At 44.9% G+C, this 26311-nt stretch overlaps 3 protein-coding genes across 5 annotated transcripts; 2 read left to right on the plus strand and 1 right to left on the minus strand.

The window, feature by feature from the left end:
- Nucleotides 1-8: 8 nt before the first annotated feature.
- Nucleotides 9-3700, plus strand: lamtor1 (late endosomal/lysosomal adaptor, MAPK and MTOR activator 1). Its single transcript, XM_010893711.5, has 5 exons — nt 9-221; nt 1236-1378; nt 1475-1552; nt 1808-1931; nt 2054-3700. The coding sequence occupies exons 1-5, from the start codon at nt 180-182 to the stop codon at nt 2144-2146; spliced, it is 480 nt and encodes a 159-aa protein (XP_010892013.1). The 5' UTR covers nt 9-179; the 3' UTR covers nt 2147-3700.
- Nucleotides 3701-3789: 89 nt separating this feature from the next.
- lrrc51 (leucine rich repeat containing 51) lies at nt 3790-6493 on the minus strand. Its single transcript, XM_010893709.2, has 5 exons — nt 6478-6493; nt 6194-6270; nt 5693-5898; nt 4738-4886; nt 3790-4072 (listed from the first exon to the last, which is right to left on the minus strand). Exons 2-5 carry the CDS (start codon nt 6243-6245, stop codon nt 3934-3936), a joined length of 546 nt encoding a protein of 181 aa, XP_010892011.2. The 5' UTR covers nt 6246-6270; nt 6478-6493; the 3' UTR covers nt 3790-3933.
- A 358-nt stretch (nt 6494-6851) lies between these two features.
- On the plus strand, nt 6852-23607 carry numa1 (nuclear mitotic apparatus protein 1). 3 transcript variants are annotated; one of them, XM_020049662.2, is made up of 25 exons: nt 6852-6977; nt 7378-7443; nt 7541-7626; nt 7729-7808; nt 7913-8001; nt 8316-8390; nt 8484-8574; nt 8655-8820; nt 10896-11032; nt 11119-11230; nt 11324-11441; nt 11554-11694; nt 13489-13602; nt 13691-17755; nt 17858-18067; nt 18158-18309; nt 18407-18547; nt 18627-18762; nt 19955-20177; nt 20301-20437; nt 21104-21406; nt 21776-21874; nt 22499-22801; nt 22890-22933; nt 23382-23430. In XM_020049662.2, exons 2-24 carry the CDS (start codon nt 7402-7404, stop codon nt 22914-22916), a joined length of 7047 nt encoding a protein of 2348 aa, XP_019905221.2. In that variant the 5' UTR covers nt 6852-6977; nt 7378-7401; the 3' UTR covers nt 22917-22933; nt 23382-23430. The 3 variants fall into 3 exon arrangements, with proteins under 3 accessions (XP_019905221.2, XP_019905227.2, XP_010892016.2); XM_020049668.2 differs by having other exon boundaries at nt 18627-18738; XM_010893714.4 differs by lacking the exon at nt 22890-22933 and having other exon boundaries at nt 23382-23607.
- The last annotated feature ends 2704 nt before the right edge of the window (nt 23608-26311 follow it).

Raw genomic sequence — 26311 nt, forward strand, 5'->3', positions numbered from 1 at the left:
TTCGGTTGTGGTAGTCGTAGCTGGCAGAAGTGATTGAGAAAGAAAAACAAGGAACAAAGTTGTATTGTTCTCCAGTGGACCGCGGCTGGTCCGTTCCTCTTTCTGTATAGTTTCCCGGGTGGAGTAGTTGGAGATTGGGTTCGCCTGCCTGGCAGACCGCGGAACGCCTAGTGGACGCCATGGGTTGCTGTTACAGCAGCGATAACGAGACCCCTGAGCAGGTAGGTAGTTAAACTAGCTAATGCTATATTCGTTGTTTAGCTAGATTAGGCTGCAACATAATCTTTATAATCAAATTATTTTGCTTCACTACAGTCAGCACGACAATGCGAGTCAATCTATTTTCAGTACTTCAGCTAGCTAAATGTGATAAGATGTAGTTGTGTGGAAACGAATAACAATGTTTTAAAGTTAGCTAACTAGCCAGCTAGTATTCAGCAGATAGCCAGCTAAGCTAACTGGACGGTGTTTCAGATAGCCGTGCGCTAACCTAGAAATACACGGCCTATGGGGAATTCTGTTTCCGTAATGTTATTGGCCAACATACCGCAAACAGCATTAAATGTCTTGACAACCGAAGTCTCGTAGCTATTTTTCTAGATTAATTGTCGGGTTATGACTGGTAACTTTTGTTGACATTTATTATACACAGTCAACAACTTCCTAGTTCAATCAGTGCATTTGTTTACGCTCATAACTGTATACAGTGGCTAGTATTTGCACAACTGGCCATAAAAAATACTAATCACCGGTATTGACCAATCAAGGCAAACTTGACCTGACTTGTTAATTGGGTCTAAAAAAATCACAATCAGTCACGCTGTTGGAGCGTGATAAACTTTCCAGCCAATAATACACGTCTGTCACTTCGCTGGATGGAAGTCATATGACCGGAGGTCTTGATTCTTGAATGTAATTTGGAAGTGAAATTACGATTTCTTTCTCTTTGAAGCATATCAGGTGTTGTTTCTGCTAACTACATCTCAGATTACTATTGTAAATGTGCATTGTTGTACGTGCCCTGCGTCTAAGTGTGCTAAACTGACCCCCTTAAATAGAATCACGTTATTAAAATTAAGGAAATGCATATTTGAGTCAAACAGTTTCTATTGCAGAAATTCTGGCAGGCCTCTCTCTGTTTCTTCACTCAACTTAGTAATAACCAGAACCCGATTAATTTAAAACAGCCTGTCATTTTGAACGTTTGTGGGCTTGATGTGTTTCTCGTCCTTCAGGACCCTAGTGAGCGAAAGCCGTTGATCACTCAGCCGAATCCCGACAGGCCCCTTAATGGCACAGACTGGAGCTCTGCCAGTCAACCGACGGCACGCACAGATGAACAGGCCCTACTGACATCCATCCTCACCAAGACAGCCCTGTAAGAGACACACCCATTGTCTTTCTCCTTCATAATCCTGGGTATAGTACCAATTCTTATGCAAATTCTGACTGCTGCATTTGCCTGTTTTCTTAGGAACATCATAGATGTCTCGGCCACAGACTCACAAGGCATGGAGCAGCATGAGTACATGGACAAAGCTCGGCAATACAGGTGGGCCTGTGGGGATTAGTTCTTTTTTGCACGTGTGTGCAGTGCCGGCTCTAGCCTTTTTGGGGCCTTAAGCAAAATGTAATTTGGGGGGCCCCCTGTCCCCATTGGTCAGGGCCTCCCTAGCAGTCAGCGGCCTCCAAGCAGTCTGGGGGCTAAGCGACCGCTTTATAATGCTTATGCATGGGGCCGGCCCTGTGTGCGCCATTTGACCATTCATGTGTTTTCAGTACCAATCTGTGTTCATTTGTGTTTCAGTACAAAACTGGCCCTGTTAAGTAACAGTCTGTCTCAGAAGAAGCCCACGCCCCTCCCTTCCCTCACCAGCCAGCCCCACCAAGTGCTCGCTAGTGATCTGGTGCCATACTCGGATGTACAACAGGTACAACACAGACACGGCCACAGTCAGACATTTAATTATTGTATATTGTATCTGTCTTATAGTGCAGGGCAGGAGCTTGAAAAATACACAGTATCTTACGTGTTAACTCGTTTTGTTCGCAGGTGTCCAAGATAGCAGCCTATGCCTACAGTGCAATCTCTCAGATCAAGGTGGATGCTAAAGAAGAGCTTGTAGTTCAATTTGCCATCCCCTGATCTGGGATGGATCCTCTGGCCACTTCCCACAACCCCGTTCCCCACTCCCGTCCCCCAGCCCGCACCGCATCCATGTGTCTTCGTTCCTCTGCTACCCACTGGAGTCTTCCAGCTGAGGACATGACAACCAGGCCTCCCCCGCTGAAATGGTTTACCCCCCCCCCCCCCTTCACCCTACGTTCACGAGTCATTAAGGAATTTAAAAATGCTCTCATTGCAGTTTACAAACAATAACGGTGTCAGGGCTGTCTGTTTATTTTGGTTTTTTTTCTTTAAAGTGTCTTGTACCAAGTCAGGTGACCGAATAAACAGATAGCTAGCCGCTAGCAGTGATGCTGGTGGCGATATCTCTCCGATTAAGCGTTTCAGGTGTAGCCGGCAACCGTGATGTATTAACCACAGTTAGAGATATAAGGGGATTATTCACCTTAAAACGTAGGAAGAAATGGGGCGAAGAGAGAGGGGAGAGAAACAGTGATGTGCATTCAGTGAGCATGGGGGGGCTGTGGTTGTGACACTGGACTTTTTCACTCGGAACACACACCGTACCACTCATTTCATCAATATCAATGAAGAGCCAACACGTTTTTCTTCTCCCATATCTTTGTTAAAATCCTTAGATGGCCCTTATGTGGTAAGTCCTCACTGGGATTGATTTAAACACGGCAGGAAGTCGGTTCTAACCGGAGCACCTGCGGTCAAATCCACACAACCTGTATGAGCCTTGTATAGAATTCCGCTTATGCTGGCTAAGTGCGAGGGTGAATGGAGATTTCTGCTTCCTCTTAAATTGTTCAGCTGGGAGTCCTTGGATTCATATCGTTAGATTTCACACAAACCATACTGGAGGCAAAGGAGGCTTAGGACTGGGGTCTAGGGGTTGGGCTTGTATTGTAAATGAATCATTGAAGTGTCAATGCCTTCTATGTACAGATTTTTGATTCCGTCAGAAGCAAGAAAGGGATTGTATGCACCTCCCCTTGGCAGATGAACTGTTGGTCAGGATTGGCTAAAGCTCCACTAAGATTGTTTTAGGATCCAAACAAAACTAATAACACAACGGTTTGTGTGACCCAAGAACACTTTTAACACCCAATGTTGTTAGGTTTTTAAATGAAACACAACAGATTGTGACAATTAACTCATGTTAACCAGTAACTAACACCTGTCATGGCAGGGTGGGATAAAAACCAATAACCTGTGATTATCCCCCACATTTAAAACCATCAGAGGTGTTATTGTGATATTTATTTCTGTTTTACGTATATTTATGCTGTGTGGCGGGTGGGCTTCAGTGTGTGAGGCAAGGGCCGTGCCCCACTGGGTTCTTAAAAGGGATGATCTGCAAGGCTGTGATTATTTTACCAGTCTGTGAGAAATTAATTTGGGCTTTTTGCAGTGTGCTTGTAATGTTTTGTTTGTTTTTGTTTTGTTACTTCAGTGTGTATTACTACATGAATTACATAATTTGTTTTAGGCTAGAACCAAAAAGTTGAAGATATTCAGTTAATACCCCCCCCATTTAAATAATGCATTAAAGACTTTCAGCAGAAAGCCTGGTGTTCTTTATGTCTGTATTAAGACCATTGTGTGGGGATCCAACTAACCTAATTATGTTTGGTGTCACAACTAATTATGTTGAGTGTCACATCTTGCATAAGTGTGCATAGTAACGATTCAAACATTTTCGATTAAGCTGTTCTTTACCCATCGTAAAGAAATTTAACATAGTAAAGTGAGTTCAATTCTCATATTTCATTACAGTGAAGTAACGCACAGTTACTGCATTAGTTGTCTTGGTTTTTCCGTGTGTTTTTGCCACGCTTGCCAGGCTGATGCCAGATCTGGGCCATTATCCGCTCCTCTCGCGTAACACCGCTGAAGTCCAACGTCTTCAAGTGAGGCAGAGCTGCGATCACATAGCCCCTACAAACACACACATGAAAAACCAACACACAAAGTTTCTTTAGAAGTGTTTGTTCGGGTAAAGAACAATTTTCTCTGAAGAAGACTAGAACTGCAGTAACTGGGAATTTAGTGACGTGACTGTCCTAAACCTGTAGAAACAAGACGCGGAGCAGTGAGGGAGAACTCTGCTAAGGTTTGGTGTTGGCAACGGGCAACTGAGCGAGGTGTAATGGGACTCCACTCTTTTTTTCTCCATTTGAGCACCTTTCGGAATGTTACACAGCTGCAACTCTTAACTCGATACCTGTTACACATAGGCCCAGGCCCGGCTCCACGATGAAGTGACTGAGGGGGAATTTTTTATCACTGGGTGGGGGGCGCATTTCTAATTCATATACCATTTGCAGTGTTTATATGGGGACGACACCGCGGGGGGCACATATTCTATTTAGGGGGGGCAATAGATGCGGGCCTGCATAAGCCTCAGATTTACATAGCACTTGGCGAACAGTCCGATCGACTTTCAGACAGTACCACTAGGTGAGCCTGCTATCGAATAAACCACACGGCAACCCCACTGTCTGGGACTAAGCGAAGGCGTCTTGGAGGCAGCGTGTCTACAGGTGTAAGCGTAATGTAATGACATAACTTCTGCCCTTTCAACAATACGCTGTTGTCTGTACCTGTAGCCCCTGTCGTTCTCCAATGTGTTGCCGTGCAGAGTGAGTGTATGCAAGAAGGGTAGGACGCCCAGCTTGTCCACCTCTGAAAGCTTACAGATACTGTTGCCATGGAGATACAACATTCGCAGTTCTTTCAGCTCTGTCAGGACCTAGGACAGAGGACACAAACACACCACAGGCTTTTAGGATGATCACTACTGATATGCAAATGCTTGGAGTTACTAATGTTAACATATTTCTAGGCTGTGCCTATTCAGGAAGACAGTAGATCTGTCTGAAAGTAAACAATATGCTCTATACAAGGTGAAGTCCAAAGGTTTTTCATGATTTCTTTTACACTGTATTCCAACAATTTTACCATGTGCTTTATTGCGGCAATATTCAGCAGACTCAGACTATTGACATATGTGTCTTTCAAAGCGTATGTCATTCTGGTTTTTACCACTGGGTCAGGTAATTTAGACCGGAATCCCTACCCGCCAAAGTGAATGCATTCTCTGGTCTTCTACCTTGATTGAGCTCACAGGCACCCATGATGCCACAAGGAGTCGCTTTAGCATGACGAAGCACCACAACCATATTTGACTATTAAACTTGAAAACCCTGATGAAGCTGGCCAGTTGAATTGCCCCATCCTGGTACCCAAGGTCTAATCCTCAAGCAGGATTTGAGCCCTGGTCTCTGTAGTTTGGATGTGCTTGGATGTGCTTTTAATAATCTTAAAATCGGTAGGCTACATACTATGTTCTTTAATTTCTAAATGGTTAATCTAATACAAATGAAAATACCCACTGTCTACAGTTATTTGTATCATTTCAAATAAAAAATTGCTGGAAAACCGTCCCCAAACAAAAACAAAATCTTTCACTGAACAAAAAGTTGAGGACAGTATATCTATGTACCGTATGTGATTATTGTGCATGTTGTGCATGTGTAAGACTTAAACGCAACTTACTGGGTCTATGTTGGAGATGTCGTTGAAGGACAGGTCGACCCAGGCAAGCTGCGAGGGTTCTGAGAGTAAGGCTGAGACGGTATTATTGAAACCACTCAGCTCTGTGATAGTGTTGTTGTTGAGACGCAACGAACGGCTGCAGAACTTCTTCTCTGCATTCCGTTTCAGGGGCCTCAGGCCCTGGTTGGGCTCCTCCATCAGAGCATCTGGGAGAGAGAGGTAAAAATAGTAAGGTGCCATTTTAGCATATCAAGACATAGCTACAAAAGGGAGTCTTCTAGATTGATAATAGATAATAAAGGTTAAGATTACTTATCTGGGTATCTCTTGTTTACATTTTAAAAGCTTCCTGATGAAATTATTAGTTTGTCTTTCAAACCAGAGAAGGGTATTTTCATAGAGTTGAGGAGAAAGGACAACACTGAATGCATCTTAATAGTGGCTTTATGTCTCTTTTTCTTCACCTCCACTAATAGTGATTTGAAAGAAGTGTTGGTTTACCTGTCATTGAGTTGAGGCATTTGAAGGATAAATCCACAGGAGCTCCATACATTTTACAGCCAAATGTAATGGCTAGCCTGTATAGGATGTGAATATAATAATTTAAATGTCTAAGGCATAAACAAATTTAAATTATAAATAAATTTAATTGAATAACAAATTGTTCCAGAAGGCACCTACAATAAAACAATGGGATACATTTCATCTTGAAGAACTAGATTTCTACATACTATTTAATATACAACATAACTGAAAAAACTAGATAACTAGAAAAGTTAACTTACCCCTAAAATCCCACAGACATTGTGCAAGGCACTTGTTTACATCTGCCGGTTTCCAGGGAGACAAATCTTTGGAATGTGGGAAATGTAGTTTATATATTTCCTTATATTATAAAATGTTGCAGAAAACAGGCAGAAAGGTTGCTCTGAGACGTTACTTTGAAAATAAAATGGCCTTAATGTATGACGAATTACTAAGACTCAAATGTGTTATATATGAAAACCTAAACAAAACCACAGTAATTATATCTCCGAAAACTACAATAAATCAGCACTGGGTCGAATTGTCTTGTTCCGCACAAATAACCAATCAGCGTTTGGCAGCAAAGTCGGTTTCCAATAGAAAAGCTTGACTTTCAGCGCCGAAATTTGAAAGAGTAGATACATTTTCCTAGGTAGCGTAGATTTAGCATTAACGTGTCAGCACTTCAGTGCTTGTTGGATATGTGTCTTTTTGAGAATTGCTTAATGATTTCTACATATAGCTAGCGGAAATTGTCAAGGTAATGCTTCTACTTCTAATCATTAATAATGTTTGAATTAGCTAACAAACAACGGTAACTAACTAGCTAAGATTTTAAATTCCAGGTCCTAATTTACTGTAGCACTGTAACTAAATAGCTGGCTAACTGCCAATAACCATAACGGCAATTTAGGTTTTAGGAAGTTGATGGGTAAGTTATACCTTTTGTAATTAGCTAGGAAAAGCTGTCAAAGACAATTTTCAACATCACAATAATTTGACATGTTGTAACGAACAGTGCTTCACTATTTTGGTGACCAACCCGGATTCCATTGTGACTAAACAAGCCATAGCATACGACTACAGTTGCTAACCTACTTATTTGCTAACACTATCTGAATACATACCTCTTCCTATTTTCTGTTATTAATGCAAAATAGCTCATAGTAACTAGTGGAGCGAAGATGAAGATTCACCGTGATAAAGAAAATGCATTATTGCACTGGGTAAGTCGACCTCGTTCTCTGTGGTTGTTGTTAGCCGTTCTGTTAGTGTTATAGCTATATTGTGTCTAACACATTTTTTACTAATTTTCGTTTCCAGATAAACCACCTAAATGTGGACGACCCGGTGAGGGCAATCAAAGAGTTACACGATGGAGTAGTGTTAATGAAGGTCGTTTACAAACTGTGAGTACGGAAAATGTTCCGTTTAATCGGACTTGTCTTCTCTTTGTCTCTACTGTTGTATTGGGTTGTTGTGTTAGTCACTGATACCTGTAATTCTGACAGGAGAAAGGAAGAGCCCCCCAAGTCCTGCGTGGGTCAGCCTGTCAAGGAAAGACTGAAGCTGGTCTCCGACTTTCTGCAAGGTGAGTCACCCCTCACTCTAACTCTTGTTAATGTTGTAGTTCTTAATGTGATTGTGGAGTTTTATACTAGTCCCGTTTATGGTCCAGTCATGATGTTTTTCCAGGTAAAAACGAGTGCAAAACAGAGCAGGGAGCTGCCATCTCATGGGACAACATCACAGATGGCATAAATCTGGAGGTGGAGTTATCAAAGGTATCTTTTTAATTAAATTAAGAGCTCAAATATACACATGGATGGATGGAACAGGTGGTATACAAGTCCAGTGTAGTAGTAATAATAATAATAATAATACTATTTGCAAGCACTACATACAGTGCAATACACTTTTAGAAGAAAATCTTTAAGTAGTAAAAAATATTACAAGTATGTAGTTTTAAAGAATATATGCAATAAGAATATACAGTATAGACGGTGATGTGAAGTAAACAATTTGATTAGGTTAATTGATAAGATGTTTGTATGATTCTGTCCATCACTAACCCAGACCTTGTGGGTTGTTTTCTCAGGTGGTTGTGCTTCTTCTATACCACAGTGTGATGAACAGCCATATTGCCCTGAACGGACTGGAACCCAAGTTTGAGGTACGGTGTCATGCTTTCAGTGATCTTTCATCACCTTTTCTATGACCCTAAAGCAGTTGCATGATGTGACTAACTTATCTTATCATGGCCAAGGTTGAGCTTGCCTCTATGCTCCGCTTTGTTCTGGAAAATGAGAACAGCCTCTTTTTAAGCAAGAACTTGGAGAAGTATCTACAAAAGAAACGTAAGTCTTCATGCAAATGATTCAGCTCACACATTAAAATGGCAACATGCAAACATGTGCGTACTGACTGTCTTTTTCAGTTCTGTTTAGTCTCTCCAGTGACGTCTCCAGTGACGTCTCTAGTTCCTTCACATCCCCTTCTGCCAGTGTGTTCAGCGATAATGAGTCCCCAGTTATCCATCGGAAAAAGGGAACACGTTCCGTTCAGTTTCTGGACCTAAATACAGTAGCCTCTTCGTCTGTCAGGTATTGCTCTGTCCCTCACTTTCTTGCTGTCACTCGCACAAGTCCTTCTGGTGTCCAACCTAACAACCCACTTATAGAACAGCTGATGTTTGCTAGCTGCTCTGTCGATTTAATACTCTAACACTATACCTACTGTCAACATACCTCGAGATGTGAGTGACTTCCAATCGTTGTTGCGAATAAGGTTGTTTTAATCATACCAGGCGAATGTTCCTCTGACTTGGAATTGGCAATACTACTCTTTAAATTTGTCCAGTTGCATGTGGCGTGAATTTACTTCTTAGAACATATATGTTTTGCTTAGAATGTATTGAGGTCTTTCTAAGGTATTGGACAATTTGCTGAGCCATATTTTATTTTAGGAAACCTAAATGTTTTTTGCAGAAATCAGACAGATAAATAGGCTTTGGGTAAATCATATTGGGGGGTCCAGGTCCATCCTAATCACCTGGACTTCAAACTGGATCCCATAGATTCCAGACAAGAAGTTGGTCAAGTAATGGCGCTTACAGTTGTTCTCATAAGTTTGCATACCCTGGTGGAAATTGTGACATTTTGGAATTGATTTTGAAAATGACTGAGCATGCAAAAACTATGCTTTTATTTAAGGATGATGATCATATGAAGCTATTTATTATCACATACTTGTTTGTCTCCTTTTAAAATCATAATGATAACAGAAATCATCCAAATGGCCCTAATCAAAAGTTTTTGTTCGTGATAGAAAGAAAAACCCACAGGTAACCTCAGGAGAAATGCAGGCTGCTCTGGAAAAATACTGTGTGGTTGTTTCAAGGAGCACAAAACGATGATACTTTCCTGAAAAAAATCTACTGAGCCAATGCCACAAAAAAACCTGGTTACAACATACCTGACAACACCTTGACACGCCTCACAGCCTCTGGCACACTCATTTGGAGTGATGAGAACCAAATAGAGCTTTATGGTCACTACCATAAGTGCTATGTTTGGAGAGGGTTCTACAAGGCCTATAGTGAACAGAAAACCATCCCCACTGTGAAGCATGTTGGTGACTCACTGATGTTTTTGCTGTGTGTGAGCTCTAAAGGCACGTGGAATCTTGTGAAAATTGATGTCAAGAAGAATGCAGCATGTTATCAGAAAATACTGGCAGACCATTTGCATTCTTCTGCACGAAAGCTGCGCATGGGACACTCTTGGACTTTCCAGCACAACAATGACTCTAAGCACAAGGCCAAGTTGATCCTCCAGTGGTTACAGCAGAAAAAGTTGAAGGTTCTGGAGTGGCCACCACAGTCTCCTGACCTTAATATCATGGAGCCACTCTGGGAAGATCTCAGACTCTGGGAAGATGGTTGTCTTGCGGTTCATGCAAGACGACCAAAGACTTTGCATGACTTGGAGGCATTTTGCCAAGAAGAATGGGCAGCTATGTAAGCCACCTGTAAGAATTCGGGGCCTCATAGACAACTATTATAAAAGACTGCACGCTGTTATTGATGCTAAAGGCGGCAATACACAGTATTACGAACTATTTTTCTATATTGCCATGTTTTGTTTTATGATTGTGCCATTCTGTTATGACCTACAGTTGAATGTGAATCCCATAAGAAATAAAAGACATGTTTTGCCTGCTCACTCATGTTTTCTTTACATGGTCCATATACGACCAATTCTCCAAGAATTTGAGCACAACTGTATATGCAATGGGGCCTTCTTTTGTTTTGTTTGTTTGGGTGTAGTTCTTTGCTAATTTTCAGTTGTGGTCCCACGTTGGTTGATAACACATCAGTGTGAGGGTTGCCACCCTAGTGTCAAAGTAACCGTCCTTCATGCAATGGGCATGTTATGGGCTCCACTGAAGGCCATCAGGGTCCCCCAGCAGCCCCGAATGAAGACCACTGGTCTAGATAGGAGGAGGAACGGCGCTCTGAAACTATTTAGCTTAGAAAGATAACCAGGCATTTTCTAAAGGAAGAAATCCATTATTCCAAATGTAGACTATCTACCTTGACTAGAAGTCGTTTCACATTGAGGTTTGCTAATAGTGTCTTGCAGCACTTGCCAATGCCGATAAATGTTTCCTGGTCCAGTTCTCCTCTGCAGGAGGTGATGAACACTCCTCAGTTCCAGCTGAAGAAGTTGCAGACCCAGCTCCGTCAGGAGAGGGACATGAGAGACGAGCTGGAGAAAGACCTGGCCTCCAGCGCCAGTGCTCTTGACCACCGGGGTAAGCTATCTGCGTGTCCGCTCGATGACACTCTCAACCACCACCTCCGTCAAGTTTCTTACACCCCACCCCCCCGCCCCATGTAGAGAGCCAGATCTGCCAACTGCAGTTCCGCATCGAGAAGCTACTTCGAGAAAAGGCAGAGCAGGAGCAGGAACCGCGGGACGAGCTGAGGGACCTGCTCAGCAAAAACGAGGGGTAAGGAAGGGAGCGATGGGCGGTAATGCCGCCATACTGCCAGGCGGGCGCCTGAGCTTTTCGCCTGTATAACCGTGCCAATCTTTCCGCCAGGCTTCGGAGCCGTCTCCACGAGGTGCTGAAGCAGTGTCAAGAGCTGAAAACCAGCTCGTCTCAGATGGAGCGCAAGGTGGATGACCTCACAGAGGAGAACGGCATGCTGTCGTCCCAGGTGACTAGCATGCCTTTTTTTCAACTTTACTAAATCCTCCGCTGTGAAAATAATCCACGTGGTCTTTTTTTCTCAACCTGGAGTTCTCTCAATGTGTTTGTTTGCGTGTCAGATGCGGGAGGTGATTGCTCGGCTGGCGAGCGCCGAGGCGGAGGTGCTAAGGCTGACTGAGGCCCAGGACTTGGCCAAGGCCGAGTGGAGCAGCAGGCACAGCTACCTCCAGGCAGAGCTCAGCCAGGCCATGGCTCAGAAGGTAAGGCCTGCTGGTGGTGTGACTCATCGCAGCATTTGTGCACAACTTCACATTTCAAAACATCAAAGATCTTTCTTGCTGTCTGGATGAGGTTGTGTTTTTTTTTTTTGTTGATAATAATATTTGTTTGGGAATCTTATTTTTCTGTCCGAATATTGCAGTTCTGATAAGTTTTGATTTTGGAACATTTAGGTGTAAGCAGTGTATATAACCTCACTAGTCGATACATTCATTTGTGCTGCTTGCTACGGCTTGCTATGGTTGTAATCTTGCTAACAGGTCTTTTTACATGTTTACACACGTACAGTTACTATATTGAGGAACAGAGGGGTCAGAATGTGATCCTGAGGTCACTGCTACATTCAACACTCGTGCCATTGTTGTTAGCCTACTGGTAGCGGTAATAACAAGCTTCTGATTGGCCAACGTTGCTTTATGGTTAGGGTTATATTGTCGTCTGTTGGTTTGGCATGCTCTTTGACAGTGCTAGACAGCGTGTTTTTCCATTTCATTTGGACGGAAATTTGTTTTAAAACAGTGCTTGTATGGACTATTTTATTTTCAGAACAAAGGAAAAAATACAAAGCATGTATGTGTGGACTAGGCCTTAATAAACATGCTTTTGTCTGTGGGACTTATCGCAATTTTGATTTATTATATGAATCGTGTAGCCCTATGCCTGGGTTGCCTGATGGTTTATTTTTCTCTCTTGAAGCACTTTGAGGTTCTATGAAAACTGAATAGCTTTGTATTAATTTCTTTTGGACTTTGTAGTGTTACTATTTTTGTTTTCTGGATGGCGTAAGCAGTGCTGGCCCAGAAGAGCCAATGTCTCTTACTTACTGACTAACCCTTGTTAAATAGCATAGTGGTTAGAGAGACAGACTCCCATTCAGAGGACCTGTGTTCGAGCCTCGCTGCAGGCAAAGCAAATAATGCTTTAGGATTTGTTCAGGATAGACAAACTTTGCAAGCCACAACCAGAAGCCTAAAATTCAATTATTATATTCTGTCTGTATATTCTGTTTCAAATCTTTTTTTCATTGACCTAACAACAGACATCGAATCATACAATGTTTCATCCTTGAATTAATAAATATTTTAGATAGGCCTTATTTTTATGAGCTTTCACAAAATATAAATGGATTTGCATTTCTAAAGTACGCTTCTGTAAAGATTTTTTTTTATACTTTTAATGTGCTTATTTTTATCTTGGCCACCAAGGATATGTAGCTTCTTAATGTTCTTAAATAGGACTCAGTTTGAAGTATGGTCTTTTGAGGAAATGAATTGTGCAAAAAAATAGTTTATTTTACTACAATTATAACCCTAAGGTAGGCTATGCCATCAGCTTGTTCCCTTGCAAACTTTTCTGTATTCTGATACATTTTGTGATGTTGCTGAGTGACTGAATTTAGCTTCAGTGAGTTTCTCAGGATGGACTACTGCCCAATGTTGGACATGACACAGGAATGGAGAGACTCATTTTGCTTGCTTGTAGCCTAAAACCTATTACCATAATCCCTCTTGTGGCCTGCTGTAACATTCATACAATGGGAGTCCATGGTGCCACAATACCATTCGCCACTCAGTAACCCAGGATGTAGGTTTATAGAATTCTGAGTGCTGATCTGAAAATCACCTCTGCCTTTTACAAAATAATTACTAACACAATATGTACAGGTGGAACCTGATGTTAGATCTGCGCTTCATAAATGCAGGTTCCAAAACACCTTTTTGCGCTTGCTCTTTCCACATTCTGTCTTTCTAACTCAAACACATTATCTCTGTTAGGAGTTTCTGACTGAGCAGATGTTGATACTCCAGAGCAAGATCTCCTCTTTAGAGGACGAACTCCAAAAAGCCCAGACACAGGAGAGTGGAGAGGTCATGGGCCCCATCATGGAGGTGAGCACTTACCCTGACAATTATCAGTCCTTGTCGGGTGAGGGGTTACATAATTCTCCAGTTTTAGCATTTGTTTTTTACTCCACAGTGGGAGCAGCTGAAGGAGTATGAGTGCACCATTGCCCGTCTGGAAGGGGAGAGGGAGCAGTCTGCTGCCCTGATGCAATCCATAGCCCAGGAGAACCAGCGCAGTATGGAGGAACTCCAGCAGCAGTTGCGGCTGGCAGAGGATCAGTTCCAAGCTGTGCAGGAGCAGAATAAGGAGATGTCCGCAAACCTCGGGAAGATGGAGGAAACTCTCAGTCTGAAGGAGACGAGACTCAAGGGTCTGGAGGAGCAACTCCAGACCGCGACTTCTCTAGCATTGCAGAGACATCAGGAAATGCTTGCCCTGCAGGAAGAACTGGCCTCACTGAAAAAGGAGGTGACCTGGCTGCAGGAGGAGGTGGAGAAGAGGTGTGCTACAGAAGCCCTGGCTGCTGAGAAGGCGAGGGAGAAGGACTGTAAAGTTGTGGAGCTGGAGATGAGTGTGTCAGACCTTCAGCAGCAGCTGGGATCTGCTGTCCAATGCATTGATGCAAAGAGCCAGGACTGCGAAAGACTGGAGAAGGTGGTGGAGCTGAGAGAAGCACAGTTGCAGGAGCTGAGGCAGCAGGAGGAGGCGACGAGAGAAGAAGCCACTCACCTTCGCCAGGAGGTATCGACAAATGTCCTTAACTTACAGGCAGTGCAGAGGGAGATGGAGGCCCTTAAAGTGGAGCTGGAAAGGCAGCAAGATGAGCTAAGAGGGAAGGAATCCCGCCATCAGCTAAGAGCAGCTGAGCTCCAGCAGAGCCTGGAAGAGCAGGAAGCAGCTGTGAGAATGTTGAACCAGCAGGAGGAAAGAGCCAGAAATGAGGCCACCCTAAAGATGGAGGCCCTTCAGGCTCAGATGGAGGAGGTGTCGTCTTTGGCAGCAGCTAAAGACCTACAGCTCTGCACCCTGAGAGAGGAGGCCACTCTACTCCGCCAGGAGATCTCCACACATGTCAGCCACCTAGAGCAAGTTCAGAAGGAGAAGGGGGAGCTGAAGGAGCTGGCGGAAAGAGCTAGAGTGGAGGCTACCCTGAAGATGGAGGATCTCCAAGCTCAGATGGAAGAGGTGTCCTCTCTTGCTACAGCTAAAGACCTACAGATCTGCACCCTTAGAGAGGAGGCTACTGCCTTACAGGGGCAGTTGGCTAAACAGGAGCAGGTGATCTCCCATCAGGAGGAGTTGTTACAGGATGCCCACAGGGAGAAGGAATCTGTGGAGAGACTGCGAGAGGAGTTGGCCGGGCAACAGGAAGAGCTGAAAGGGGAGTTGATCATTCAGCAGGAGAAAGCTGCTGAGCTCCAAAGAAGTTTGAAAGAGGAGCAGGAGGCGCTGAGAGAGCTAAAAGTGAAAGAGGCGATTGCCAGAGAGGATGCCACTCGACTCTGCCAGGAGATCTCCACTTACGTCAGCCATCTGGAACAAGCACAGAAGGAGAAGGGGGAGCTGAAGGAGCAGGAGGAAAGCGCCAGGAAGGAGGCCAGCTTAAAGATGGAGGCCCTTCAGGCTCAGATGGAGGAGATGACTTCTTTAGCAGCAGCTAAAGACCTTCAGCTCTGCACCCTGAGAGAGGAAGCCACTCTACTCCGCCAGGAGATCTCCACACATGTCAGCCACCTAGAGCAAGTACAGAAAGAGAAGGGGGAACTGAAGGAGCAGGAGGAAAGGGCCAGGGAGGCGGCCACTTTAAAAATGGAGGCCCTCCAGGCTCAGATGGGGGAGGCGTCTTCTCTGGCTGCAACTAAAGACCAACAGCTCTGCACCCTGAGTGAGGAGGCCATCCAACTTCGCCTGGAGATCTCCACACATGTCAGCCACCTAGAGCAAGTACAGAAGGAGAACGGGGAGCTGAAAGAGCAGGAGGAAAGGGCTAGAGTGGAGGCTACCCTGAAGATGGAGGATCTCCAAGCTCAGATGGAGGAGGTGTCTTCTCTTGCTGCAGCTAAAGACCAACAGCTCTGCACCCTTAGAGAGGAGGCTACTGCCTTACAGGGGCAGTTAGCTAAGCAGGAGCAGGAGGTCTCCCATCAGAAGGAGTTGCTACAGGAAGCCCACAAGGAGAAGGAATTGGTGGAGACTCTGCGTGAGGAGCTGGTCAGGCAAGAGAAGGATCTGAAGGGGGCATTGACCATTCAGGAGGAGAAAGCTGCAGATCTTCAAAAAAGCCTGAAAGAGGCTCAGGAGGCATTGAGCGCACTAAATGTGAAGGAGGCAAGTGCCAGAGAGGAGGCCACTCGATTCTGCCAGGAGATCTCAACACATGTCAGACATCTGGAGGAGATGCAGAAAGAAAAGGAGGCACTGCAGGAGCAGGAGGAAAGGGCCAGAGAGGAGGCCACCCTAAAGATGGAGGCCCTACAGGCTCAGATAGAGGAGGTATCATCTTTGGCTGCAGCACTGGAACTACATCTTTGCACCTTAAGAGAGGAGGCCATACTACTCCGCCAGGAGAACACTAAACAGGCTGCTGATCTGGAGGTGGCGCAAAGGGAGAAGGTTCAATTGGAGGGCCTCCTGAGCAAGGAGCACACTGCCTTACATGAGCAACTTTCCAAGCAGCAGGAGGAACTGAAAGGGGAGGTGTCCCTCCATCAGCAGAAGGCTACTGAACTACAGCAGATCTTGGAGGCGAAGGATGAAGCCCTGAGAGGGCTTAAGGAGCAGCTGATCAAGCAGCAGGAGGACTGTTGCCTACAGAAGGAGGAATTGCAAGTGTCCCAGTCTGTGGCTGTCCAACAGAAGGAGGCAGTAGAGGCTCTTAGGCTGGAGATGTCCCTCCATGAGCAAAGAGCAGCAGATCTACAGCAGAGCTTTGAGGAGAAGGAGGCTGCTTTGAAGGAGCTGGAGGAAAGGGCCAGAGAGGAGGCCATCCGACTCAACCAGGAGATCTCCACAAATGTCAACCATCTGCAGCAAGTACAGAAGGAGAATGGAGAGCTGAAGGAGCAGCAGCAAAGCGCCAAAGAGGAGGCCACCCAGAAGATTCAGGCCCTTCAGGCACAGATTGAGGAGGTGTCTTCTTTGGCTACCGCTAGGGACCAACAGCTCTGCACCTTAAGAGAGGAAGCAACTCGACTCCGCCAGGAGAACACTCAACAGGCTGCTCATCTGGAGGAGGTGCAAAGGGAGAAGGTTCAGTTGAAGGGCCTCCTGAGCAAGGAGCACACAGCCTTAAATGAGCAACTTGCGATGCAGCTGGAGGAGCTGAGAGGGGAGGTGTCCCTCCATCAGCAGAGCGCTACCGAACTCCAGCAGAGCTTGGAGGAGAAGGAGGCTGCTTTGAAGGAGCTGAGAGAGCAAGAGGAGAGCATTCAAAACGAGGCCAGTCAACTCCGCCAGGAGATCTCCACACATGTCAGCCATCTTGAGCAAGTACAGAAGGAGAAGGAGGAGCTGAAGGAGCAGGAGGAAAGAGCCAGAGAGGAGGCCCTCCAAGCTCAGACGGCGATGTCTTGTCTGGCTGCAGCTAAAGACCTACAGCTCTGCACATTAAGAGAAGAGGCCACTCTACTCCACCAGGAGGTCTCAATGCATGTTCGCCATCTAGAGGAGGCAGAGAAGAAGAAGATTGAGAGTGAGGGCCTCCTGAGAAAGGAGAACATTGCCTTGCTGGAGCAGAATGTTAAACAGAAGGAGGAGATGGGAATGCTCCTGGAGGTGCAGTCTGCAGCTGCCCGAGAGAGGGAGGAATTGGCCAGACAGAGGGAGGAGTTGAGGGAGGAGCTATCAGTGCTTCAGCAGGAAAAGAAAGCTCTGCTATCCCAGGTGCTTCAGGCAAAACAGATTCAGACAGAGCTGGAGGGAAGTGTGGCTGAACTGCAAGCCCAGCGAGAAACCAGTCAGAGTGAGCAGAGGAAACAGCTTGACACCCTGCTCCTGGAGAAGCAGAGGCTGCTGGAGAGCAATGAGGTCCTGGAGAGGAAGTGTAACACTGCCCAGAGGTTGGAGGCTGTACTGCAGGAGGAACGGGCGTTCATGCAGGAGCGGATGGATGGGGCCAATAAGTTGAAGACTCAGAACCACGAGCTACAGCAACTGCTTACAGCCCAGACGGAGGTTGTGGAGCATTACAAAGCACAGGTGAGTCTGATGAACGGCCAAACAAACTGGTGTAATCATTAAACACAGGCCTTATCAGGGAAGGCCTTGAGGTGTTTATTTTATTTATTTTTTGTCCCCCAGATGGAGAAAGCGAAGACCCACTACTCTGGGAAGAAGCAGCAGCTTGTGAAGGTTCAGGCAGAGCTGACTGAGCTGCAACGTGTTGTGGAGGTAAAAGAGCACGCGGTCGACAGCGTTACCGCTGAGATGAAGCTGTTGCAGAAGGAGCTGGAGAAGGCCAGGAGCAAGGAGAATCTCCTCAGCACCAAGGTCAACACGCTGAAGGCACAGGTACACACCCCATCTTCCCTCTAGATCAGCAGTTCTCCCGTGTTCGGTCCGTCCAGTTGATATTGACGTGAACCTGAAATATGCTCACAGCTGGCCTTTGCTGACTGTCAGCTTCGTGAGAAGCCCAGCGTGAGGATGGAGCGCGGTCCAGGCAGGATGGAGAATGCACAGAGCCGTGCGCGCCAGGAAACCAGCAGAGACAGCCTGGACCTCAGTCTAGACGACTCCCTGAATACTACAACGTACATGTGTTTTCCTTCCACTCCTATTGTAACACTCTCCCGTGACCTAGCTGAAATCAGGTGACCGTTTTCATGTCTCTCCCTTTTGTCCCCACAGGCGGCCGTCACTGCCCGAGGAGTCAAGTACACCCCTAGTGCGTAGCTCCGAACGGTTAGCTGCTAAACGCCAGGCTCTGGGACAAGAGGGTTCGCTGGAGACACTTTTCTTTACTCCCATGAATACACGCCAGATCAACAGGTAGCGTTGTATGTTCTATTCAGTACTGATTGAAGTATCGCCAAGAGCTTGGCTTGATTAAGGTTGTTCCTGTCCCCAGGACCAGTACGGAACGCCGGCTGGAGAACAGCATCACGTCTCTGGGGGACCTAGCTCTGGACTCCGCCAAGAGACCTCCCACCACATCAACCAAACGCCGCAGGACCACCCAGGTCGTCAACATCACCATGAGCAAGGTGGAGGGAGCACTGGGACACCTCACTCAGCATAACACCTCCTTCACTCCCACAGCGTAACACCTCCTTCACTCCCACAGCGTAACACCTCCTTCACTCCCACAGTTTCAAGTTGCTCTCCGGTCACATGATCCCCCCCATTACAATTGCCAAACTGAATTTGCATAACTTTTGCATACTTTTACTACACACTGGTTTTATGTACTGCACCGGGGATGGTAAAGTATATTCTGTTAAGTATATAGTAAGCTAGTATGCCAGTATTGGGACTTATCAAGTCATAACATTGCGTTTTAAAATTAGACCACTTTTTGTCCCACATTTTGCTGTGTTTGAATATTTGACTAGACAACATTAAGCATTGTGCGGTGTTGACTAATATTTTTAATATATTAGTATTTTATGATGATCACTAAGTAGCATCCATATATGGCTTTTACCACTGGCTGATTGAATAGCTTACAAGCCCATTGTGCTAAAAGGTAGCTGACTACAGCTAGCTAGAGATTGTTGAAATCAGCATCTGATGATTCGGGCCTAAAATAACTAATAATGTTAACCTAGGTAGCGTGCTACATTTCATGGTACATTTGTATTCTTTTTATATGTGAATGATACTGGTGCAATAACTATGTAACAGGTGATGACAGAGTTTTTTGTCAAAGACAGGAGCTTCATTGCAAACCACTCTTCTGTTGCACAAGGGGCTGTGGTGCACAGTTGCATGCTACAGAAATCCTCTGGGTACCAATAGACAAATCCGGGCCCTTTGGCAAACCATTTCCAACGGTTTGGGGCATAACTTCCTTTTTCTGACATACTGTTTACTATGCAGAGTATCTGAATTAAGATGGGGCTTCAGTTCTTGGCAAGTGATGGCACCTTGTCTAAAAGGGACCTCACCATGTCTGACATATCACCCCCAATCACAATCAAAAGGATGTCTAGGTGTGCTGCTGGTCGTTTGGGTAGGGGGGTGTATTTTTGTCTGTTTTAATAGGATAGTAATGCAACATGAACACCTTCTCCCTCTCTAACCTTAGCACTTACCACTGGAGCACCACATAACACTGTTCATTATAAATCCTCATTCACCCCATGAGGTGGGTCAACCAGAATTCAGTAGACCTCTAAAATAAACCCACAGCGTTAGTGATCTGACTTTCACCCCCCCCCCCCCCCCCCCATGTAGAAAACCCCAGGTCGTGGAGAGGCAGGAGGGGACAGCGACAATGAGACTTTCTACACGGTGTCCTCCGCTCGGTCCCATCCCAACAACACCAGAACACACAACACACGCCCCAGCTCCATGGATATCACTTCCATGCCTGGAATAGTCAACCACGCTTCCAGCGATCAGCTTCTTCACCTTCCCGGTTACCGGCGAAGCACCATTCATGCCGCCCCTGCCCGAAGTATGTAACACGGTCTACAGCATCCCCGTATTTCCTAGTTACACTCTCCAGTTCTTTCAGGTATTCAACACGCCAGGAGATTATTGACTACATTTCTTGTGTGTGCCTGTTTGCATTGTGTAGGCACCAGCCAGTTCTGTGTGGGGGCAGAGAATGAGCCGGAACATGCTGTGGATGATTGGGTCCGCATAGCAGAGTTACAGGCCAGAAACCAGGCCTGTCTGCCACACCTGAAGAGCAGCTATCCTCTGGAGTCCAGGGTACTCACACATTTTGAATTTTGTCTTTGTGGGAACCTGAGACCTAAATCTTACCCAGAAATCCATGTTCCCTAAACCTACCCGTTATACCATCCTTAACCTCAGTAATCTGACGTTTCTGCCTTAACCTAGCCATAACACTTAACGTGGCATGCCTATACCAAAAAGTAACTGCAATTTTAAAACTATGCCCTGTTGTATGTTTTTTCCCTAAACCTAACCCCTGAGCCAGAAATCCTGTTTCTGGGGACTGTTGAAAAAACCTTGCGTGGACAGATTTTTCAGATGTAATTTTTTCTGTCTGGTCCTCACAAGTACACAAACATGGTACACAAGCGCGCATACTCCATTTCACTGTCTCTATCCTTTTCTGAATGCCTGGTTGTCTTAGAACTAGTGACCTGAAATATTCACGATGGATGTTTTTATCTTAATGTAACATCATACTATGCTATTATACGCTGTTTAATTGCAGCAGTGTGGTTGTCACCCTGTGATCTTGCGGGCATCCATTCAGCGCTGATCCACTTTTATTAAACGAGCACAGTTCACTAGATGGGTAGAGATTAAACTGACTCGCATGAGCTGACGCGTCAGGAATCTTTTAGAAGGCCTGACGTAACATCCCGTAACGTCGTAATCCTGACCCATGTTTTGTTCCTTCAGCCCAGCCTGGGTCCGTCCTTTTCTATCACCGATGACGACTTGCGCACCGGCGACCCGTCCGAGACGATCCGCAGGGCCTCCATGATGCCCGGCCAGATTCAGGAGTCCCTGCAGTCCCATCGGCTGTCCCTCCACCTGGGCCAGGTTGACAGAACCGAGTTCTCCGGTCCAGCCTACAGCTCCCACCGGCTCTCCCTGATGCCCCAGAATTCCAACAGCACCCTGAGCCACCAGAACACACAGGGCGTCCGCACCAGCACTCTTAAACGCTCGGCAAAAGAGCAGCAGCCTGACACTCCTGAGGTGAGAGGGAGGCAGTGGTGCCAAGGGGAACGCTTTGATTTTGGACTCTAGGGATGAGTTGAGGAAGATGTGAGGTGGTAATGGTTTCCTGTGGGCTCTAGGGATGAGTTGAGGAAGATGTGAGGTGGTAATGGTTTCCTGTGGGCTCTAGGGATGAGTTGAGGAAGATGTGAGGTGGTAATGGTTTCCTGTGGGCTCTAGGGATGAGTTGAGGAAGATGTGAGGTGGTAATGGTTTCCTGTGGGCTCTAGGGATGAGTTGAGGAAGATGTGAGGTGGTAATGGTTTCCTGTGGGCTCTAGGGATGAGTTGAGGAAGAGAATGTATGACGGTAACTTGAGGGGTTATCCTTGTTGCTTCCTTCTCTCAGGCTAAGAGGGCCGTCACCAGCTGTTTCCCGCGACCTCTGACCCCTAAAGGAGGTTACTTTGGCACATCCAACAACCAGAACCGCCAGATAAAAAGCCCCGTGAGTCACACCAGGGTTTTTGTTGGATGGCAACTGCTAGCATTTAGCCACATTCATGGCTAAAAGCTATATATCTAATAGGCACATACAGTTTTCAGAAAGTTTATATTTTGCCAATACAATGAAGATTTTTGTATGTGAATTAGATGTAATATATACTTCCGGAAAAAATAAGAGACCACTGCACCTTTTTCTTTCCTTTCCAAAAAAGTTGAAAAGGAAAGTTTTGAGTGAAGAACAGAATGGTTAAAATTAAGAGACCACTGCAAATTGAATGATTCTGTTCCTCACTCCAAAATTTCCTTTTCAACTTTTTTGGAAAGGAATAGGTGCAATAGTCTCTTAATTTCTTCCGGAGCTGTATATTTAAGTATTGCTTACATTGAACCCATTCCACAGTTCTATGACCAGTTGCATCGCATGTATGTCAACGACTCAAAATGCCACCCTAAACCCTTACAATATGTTCAAACAATTTTGAGTTTGAACTGCTCCCCACTAGTCCTACCAATAATGGTTAGTCCGGTAGCGTGGTTGGCACAGCAGTAATATCAGTATGTAATATCACATGTTAGCGTGCTCCACTGCTAAGCCTCAAACGCCCATCCTCTGTATGTTGTCCAGTCTGCCCGGAGACAGTCTATGGCGTTCAGCATTGACAACACGCCCCAGAAGGCCGCCTCCAAGAGCGGCTTCATACGGAGAGGCATGAATAAGATCCGCAACTCGGCACGCAAATCCCCGGCACCCGCCACACGGAGGTCTCCAGGTAACACCAGCTCCCGTGTCTCGCGGTCCGGAGCGGCCAAGTCCCCCTGCACTGGTACCGGGAGTGGAAAATCCCCCCAGCTGGGAGGGAAGGCCCAGAGGAAGTCCCCGCGGACCAATAACAGCAAGTCGCCAAAGATCCCCTCGAGCGCACGCAAGGTGAATATTACTGGTTATATGCAGGCATCCAGAGACTATACCTCAACATTGTTTCCCATGTTTAACTACAGAGAACTACTCTGTTTAGGACCCTGGGCTGCTGGCTGGAATTTAGCGGTCTCATCCAAACAGGTTTTCTATAAGGGATTCTCGTTTAGCAAGTTCATCAACACCAACTAGGCTGTTTTTGTCTGTCTGTTTGTTTGAGGGCTTCTCTCACACTGGTCTCACTGAGGTGCTCTAGTGTAGGTGATATTCTTGTAATCACTTGTTAAGTATTTTGTTCATTAAGTTATTCACTTGTTTTACACCTATTGGCTAAAGGGAAACGTAATTACTAGAATGGGGGGTTCTCATTCAGCTGATTGGTCCGTTCTAGTCGTTGTTTAATGATATGTGTAGACAACACTTGCTGTCGGTGTCCTAAAGCAGGTGTGTGCTGTGACACTAGGCTAACAGATTACATGCTATTGGGGTGCACAGCTTTGTTTAATATTAGTCATCTTTATTCATGCAGATTTGCTATTTATTGCAGCAGAGTTACTGTCCTTAATAAGTGTTCCTGTCTTTCTGTCTGCAGATGATGAACTTCAAGATGAAGGTATAACCAAATCATCATCACCACCTTTAAAAAAAACAACTAATCTACAAAGATGATTCTTTTTAAATTATGTGCAATAGATTTTCAGAGGTTTTATATTTTTAAGTAGAGCGTCTACTCGATCTTGCTTCTCACCTTTGACTTTTAAAGTCTGGTTCTGTCCTTTTATTTGTTCTGCCTTTGTGTCATCGGTTGTCTTTCAAAATAAAATTATACAACTCACATTTTGCCTGATCATAAATGTTTTGGGCTAAAATGGTCAAGATAATATACTTGACCATTTTGTTGTAGGATTTTGTGGGATTAGTGCTGTCATGACAATTTGAGTCCTGGAAAAATGTGTACTTGTCATGTATATGCCTTTACAGACAGATGACTGACTGGAGGAATAGAACAAATGCAGAAGCTTCCAGACAGGTGTTACTGCATGATACAATTAAACCATAAACATCCTGTCAAGCACTGAGGCATGTTTAACAATGCTAAACAGGCTCCAATGCTAAACTGGATCAAGATGCCAAGGGGCACGGATGTAAGTGACGGAATTAGGGTTCATTATTGAGGCGTGGATGGCAGGACCTTCAATCACAAAGCCTGCTCAACTGGCACATTTTTTTTTTTAATAGGAGCATTGACTAAAATGACATGCATTTAGGAAAGACCTCAGTAAATGGGGTTGTAAATTGAGGTTGATGACTGATGCTTGTACTTCACGTGACTGATATGTAAGGTAAAACAGAAGAGCAACTTTCTCAGGCGACTATCAATCCAGGACGTGATCACCCTTAACAAAACCAGTCTGTCAGCAACTACACAGAAGGATATTATAGGAGGTTTGCGGTGCTTAAACCCCTCATCATGAAGACAAACGCTCATTTTCTGAGTTCAGTGGTAAACAATCACTAAACAATTTAGTGAACATATTTGAAACATAACTGCAGATGTCTTCTAGTCAGTTTCACTTGCATTTATGCTAATAGTGCAGTACAAATTGTACATATGGCCCCTTTGAGTCATTCTCTCTGGAGGTTAGTTTGTCAAGTTTTACCCTTCTCGCTGTCCTGCCAAAGGCCTTCCATACTGTTGATCAGGCGCTACTAATTTAGGATCACTCCTTACTTTAGACCTGGATGAGTGGAGCTGGCCAAAAGAGTGAACGTCTCTTACTGAATGACTGACTGTCTACCCACTGTTAAATACTGGAGTGTAGTGGTTAGTGACACAGACTGCCATGTAGGGGACCAGTGTTTGATCCTCGCCACAGACAAAACAAATTATGCATTAGGAGTTGTTCAGGATAGAAAAACTTTGCTCGCTACAAGCTTCAGTAGCTATGTTATAGTATTGCAGCTATTTCTGGTGGATTTTCAAGGTGTGCATCCATGCATTCTTTTTGGGTTGATATTCAGGTGCTGGTCATATAATTAGAATATCATAAAAAAGTTGATTTATTTCAGTAATTCCATTCAAAAAGTGAAACTTGTATATTATATTCATTCATTAAACACACACTGATACATTTCACATTTTTATTTCTTTTAATTGTAATGATTATAACTGACAACTAATGAAAATCCCAAATTCAGTATCTCAGAAAATTTGAATATTACTTAACACCAATATGAGTATGAGCATGTACAGTACTCAATATTTAGTTGGGGCTCCTTTTGCCTGAATTACTGCAGAAATGCGGCGTGGCATGGAGTTGATCAGTCTGTGGCACTGCTCAGGTGTTATGAGAGCCCAGGTTACTCTGATAGTGACCTTCAGCTCTTCTGCATTGTTGGGTCTGGCGTATCGCATCTTCCTCTTCACAATACCCCATAGATTTTCTATAGGGTTAAGGTCAGGTGAGTTTGTTGGCCAATTAAGAACAGGGATACCATGATCATTAAACCAGGTACTGGTAGATTTGGCACTGTGTGCAGCTGCCAAGTCCTGTTGGAAAATGAAATCTTCATCTCCATAAAGTTGGTCAGCAGCAGGAAGCATGAAGTACTCTAAAAGTTCCTGGTAGATGGCTGCGTTGACCTTGGACCTCAGAAAACACAGTGGACCAACACCAGCAGATGACATGGCACCCCAAACCATCACTGACTGTGGAAACTTTACACTGGACTTCAAGCAACCTGGATTCTGTGCCTCTCCTCACGTGGATTCTGTGCCTCTTCCAAAGGAAATGCAAAATTTACTTTCATCAGAGAACAACTTTGGACCACTCAGCAGCAGTCCAGTCCTTTTTGTCTTTAGCCCAGGCAAGACGCTTCTGACGCTGTCTTGTTCAAGAGTGACTTGACACAAGGAATGCGACAGCTGGAACCCATGTCTTGCATACGTCTGTGCGTGGTGGTTCTTGAAGCACTGACTCCAGCTGCAGTCCACTCTTTGTGATTCTCCCACACATTTTTGAATGGGTTTTGTTTCACAATCCTCTCCAGGGTGCGGTTATCCCTGTTGCTTGTACACTTTTTTTTCTACCACATCTTTTCCTTCCCTTCGCCTCTCTATTAATGTGCTTGGACACAGAGCTCTGTGAACAGTCAGCCTCTTTAGCTATGACCTTTTGTGTCTTGCCCTCCTTGTGCAAGGTGTCAATGGTCGTCTTTTGGACAGCTGTCAAGTCAGCAGTCTTCCCCATGATTGTGTTGCCTACAGAACTAGACAGAGACCATTTAAAGGCCTTTGCAGGTGTTTTGAGTTAATTAGCTGATTAGAGTGTGGCACCAGGTGTCTTCAATATTGAACCTTTTCACAATATTAAATTTTTCTGAGATACTGAATATGGGGTTTTCATTAGTTGTCAGTTTTAATCATCAAAATCAAAAGAAATAAACACTTGAAATATATCAGTCTGTGTGGAATGAATGTATACATTATACAAGTTTCAATATTTGAATGGAATTACTGAA

This window comes from Esox lucius, chromosome 1 (assembly GCF_011004845.1).
Source record: "Esox lucius isolate fEsoLuc1 chromosome 1, fEsoLuc1.pri, whole genome shotgun sequence".
NCBI lineage: Eukaryota > Metazoa > Chordata > Actinopteri > Esociformes > Esocidae > Esox > Esox lucius.

Excerpts from the sequence above, each read along its gene's own strand:
- lamtor1 (XM_010893711.5), top strand. The coding sequence starts at position 180 with ATGGGTTGCTGTTACAGCAGCGATAACGAGACCCCTGAGCAG. Across the intron at positions 222-1,235 it reads ATAACGAGACCCCTGAGCAG|GACCCTAGTGAGCGAAAGCC; the intron begins GTAGGTAGTTAA and ends CTCGTCCTTCAG. Across the intron at positions 1,553-1,807 it reads GACAAAGCTCGGCAATACAG|TACAAAACTGGCCCTGTTAA; the intron begins GTGGGCCTGTGG and ends TTTGTGTTTCAG.
- lrrc51 (XM_010893709.2), bottom strand. The coding sequence starts at position 6,245 with ATGTATGGAGCTCCTGTGGATTTATCCTTCAAATGCCTCAACTCAATG. Across the intron at positions 5,899-6,193 it reads ATGCCTCAACTCAATGACAG|ATGCTCTGATGGAGGAGCCC; the intron begins GTAAACCAACAC and ends TCTCTCTCCCAG. Across the intron at positions 4,887-5,692 it reads ACATCTCCAACATAGACCCA|GTCCTGACAGAGCTGAAAGA; the intron begins GTAAGTTGCGTT and ends CCTCTGTCCTAG.
- numa1 (XM_010893714.4), top strand. The coding sequence starts at position 7,402 with ATGAAGATTCACCGTGATAAAGAAAATGCATTATTGCACTGG. Across the intron at positions 18,763-19,954 it reads TCAACATCACCATGAGCAAG|AAAACCCCAGGTCGTGGAGA; the intron begins GTGGAGGGAGCA and ends CCCCCCATGTAG. Across the intron at positions 21,407-21,775 it reads AGCAGCCTGACACTCCTGAG|GCTAAGAGGGCCGTCACCAG; the intron begins GTGAGAGGGAGG and ends TCCTTCTCTCAG.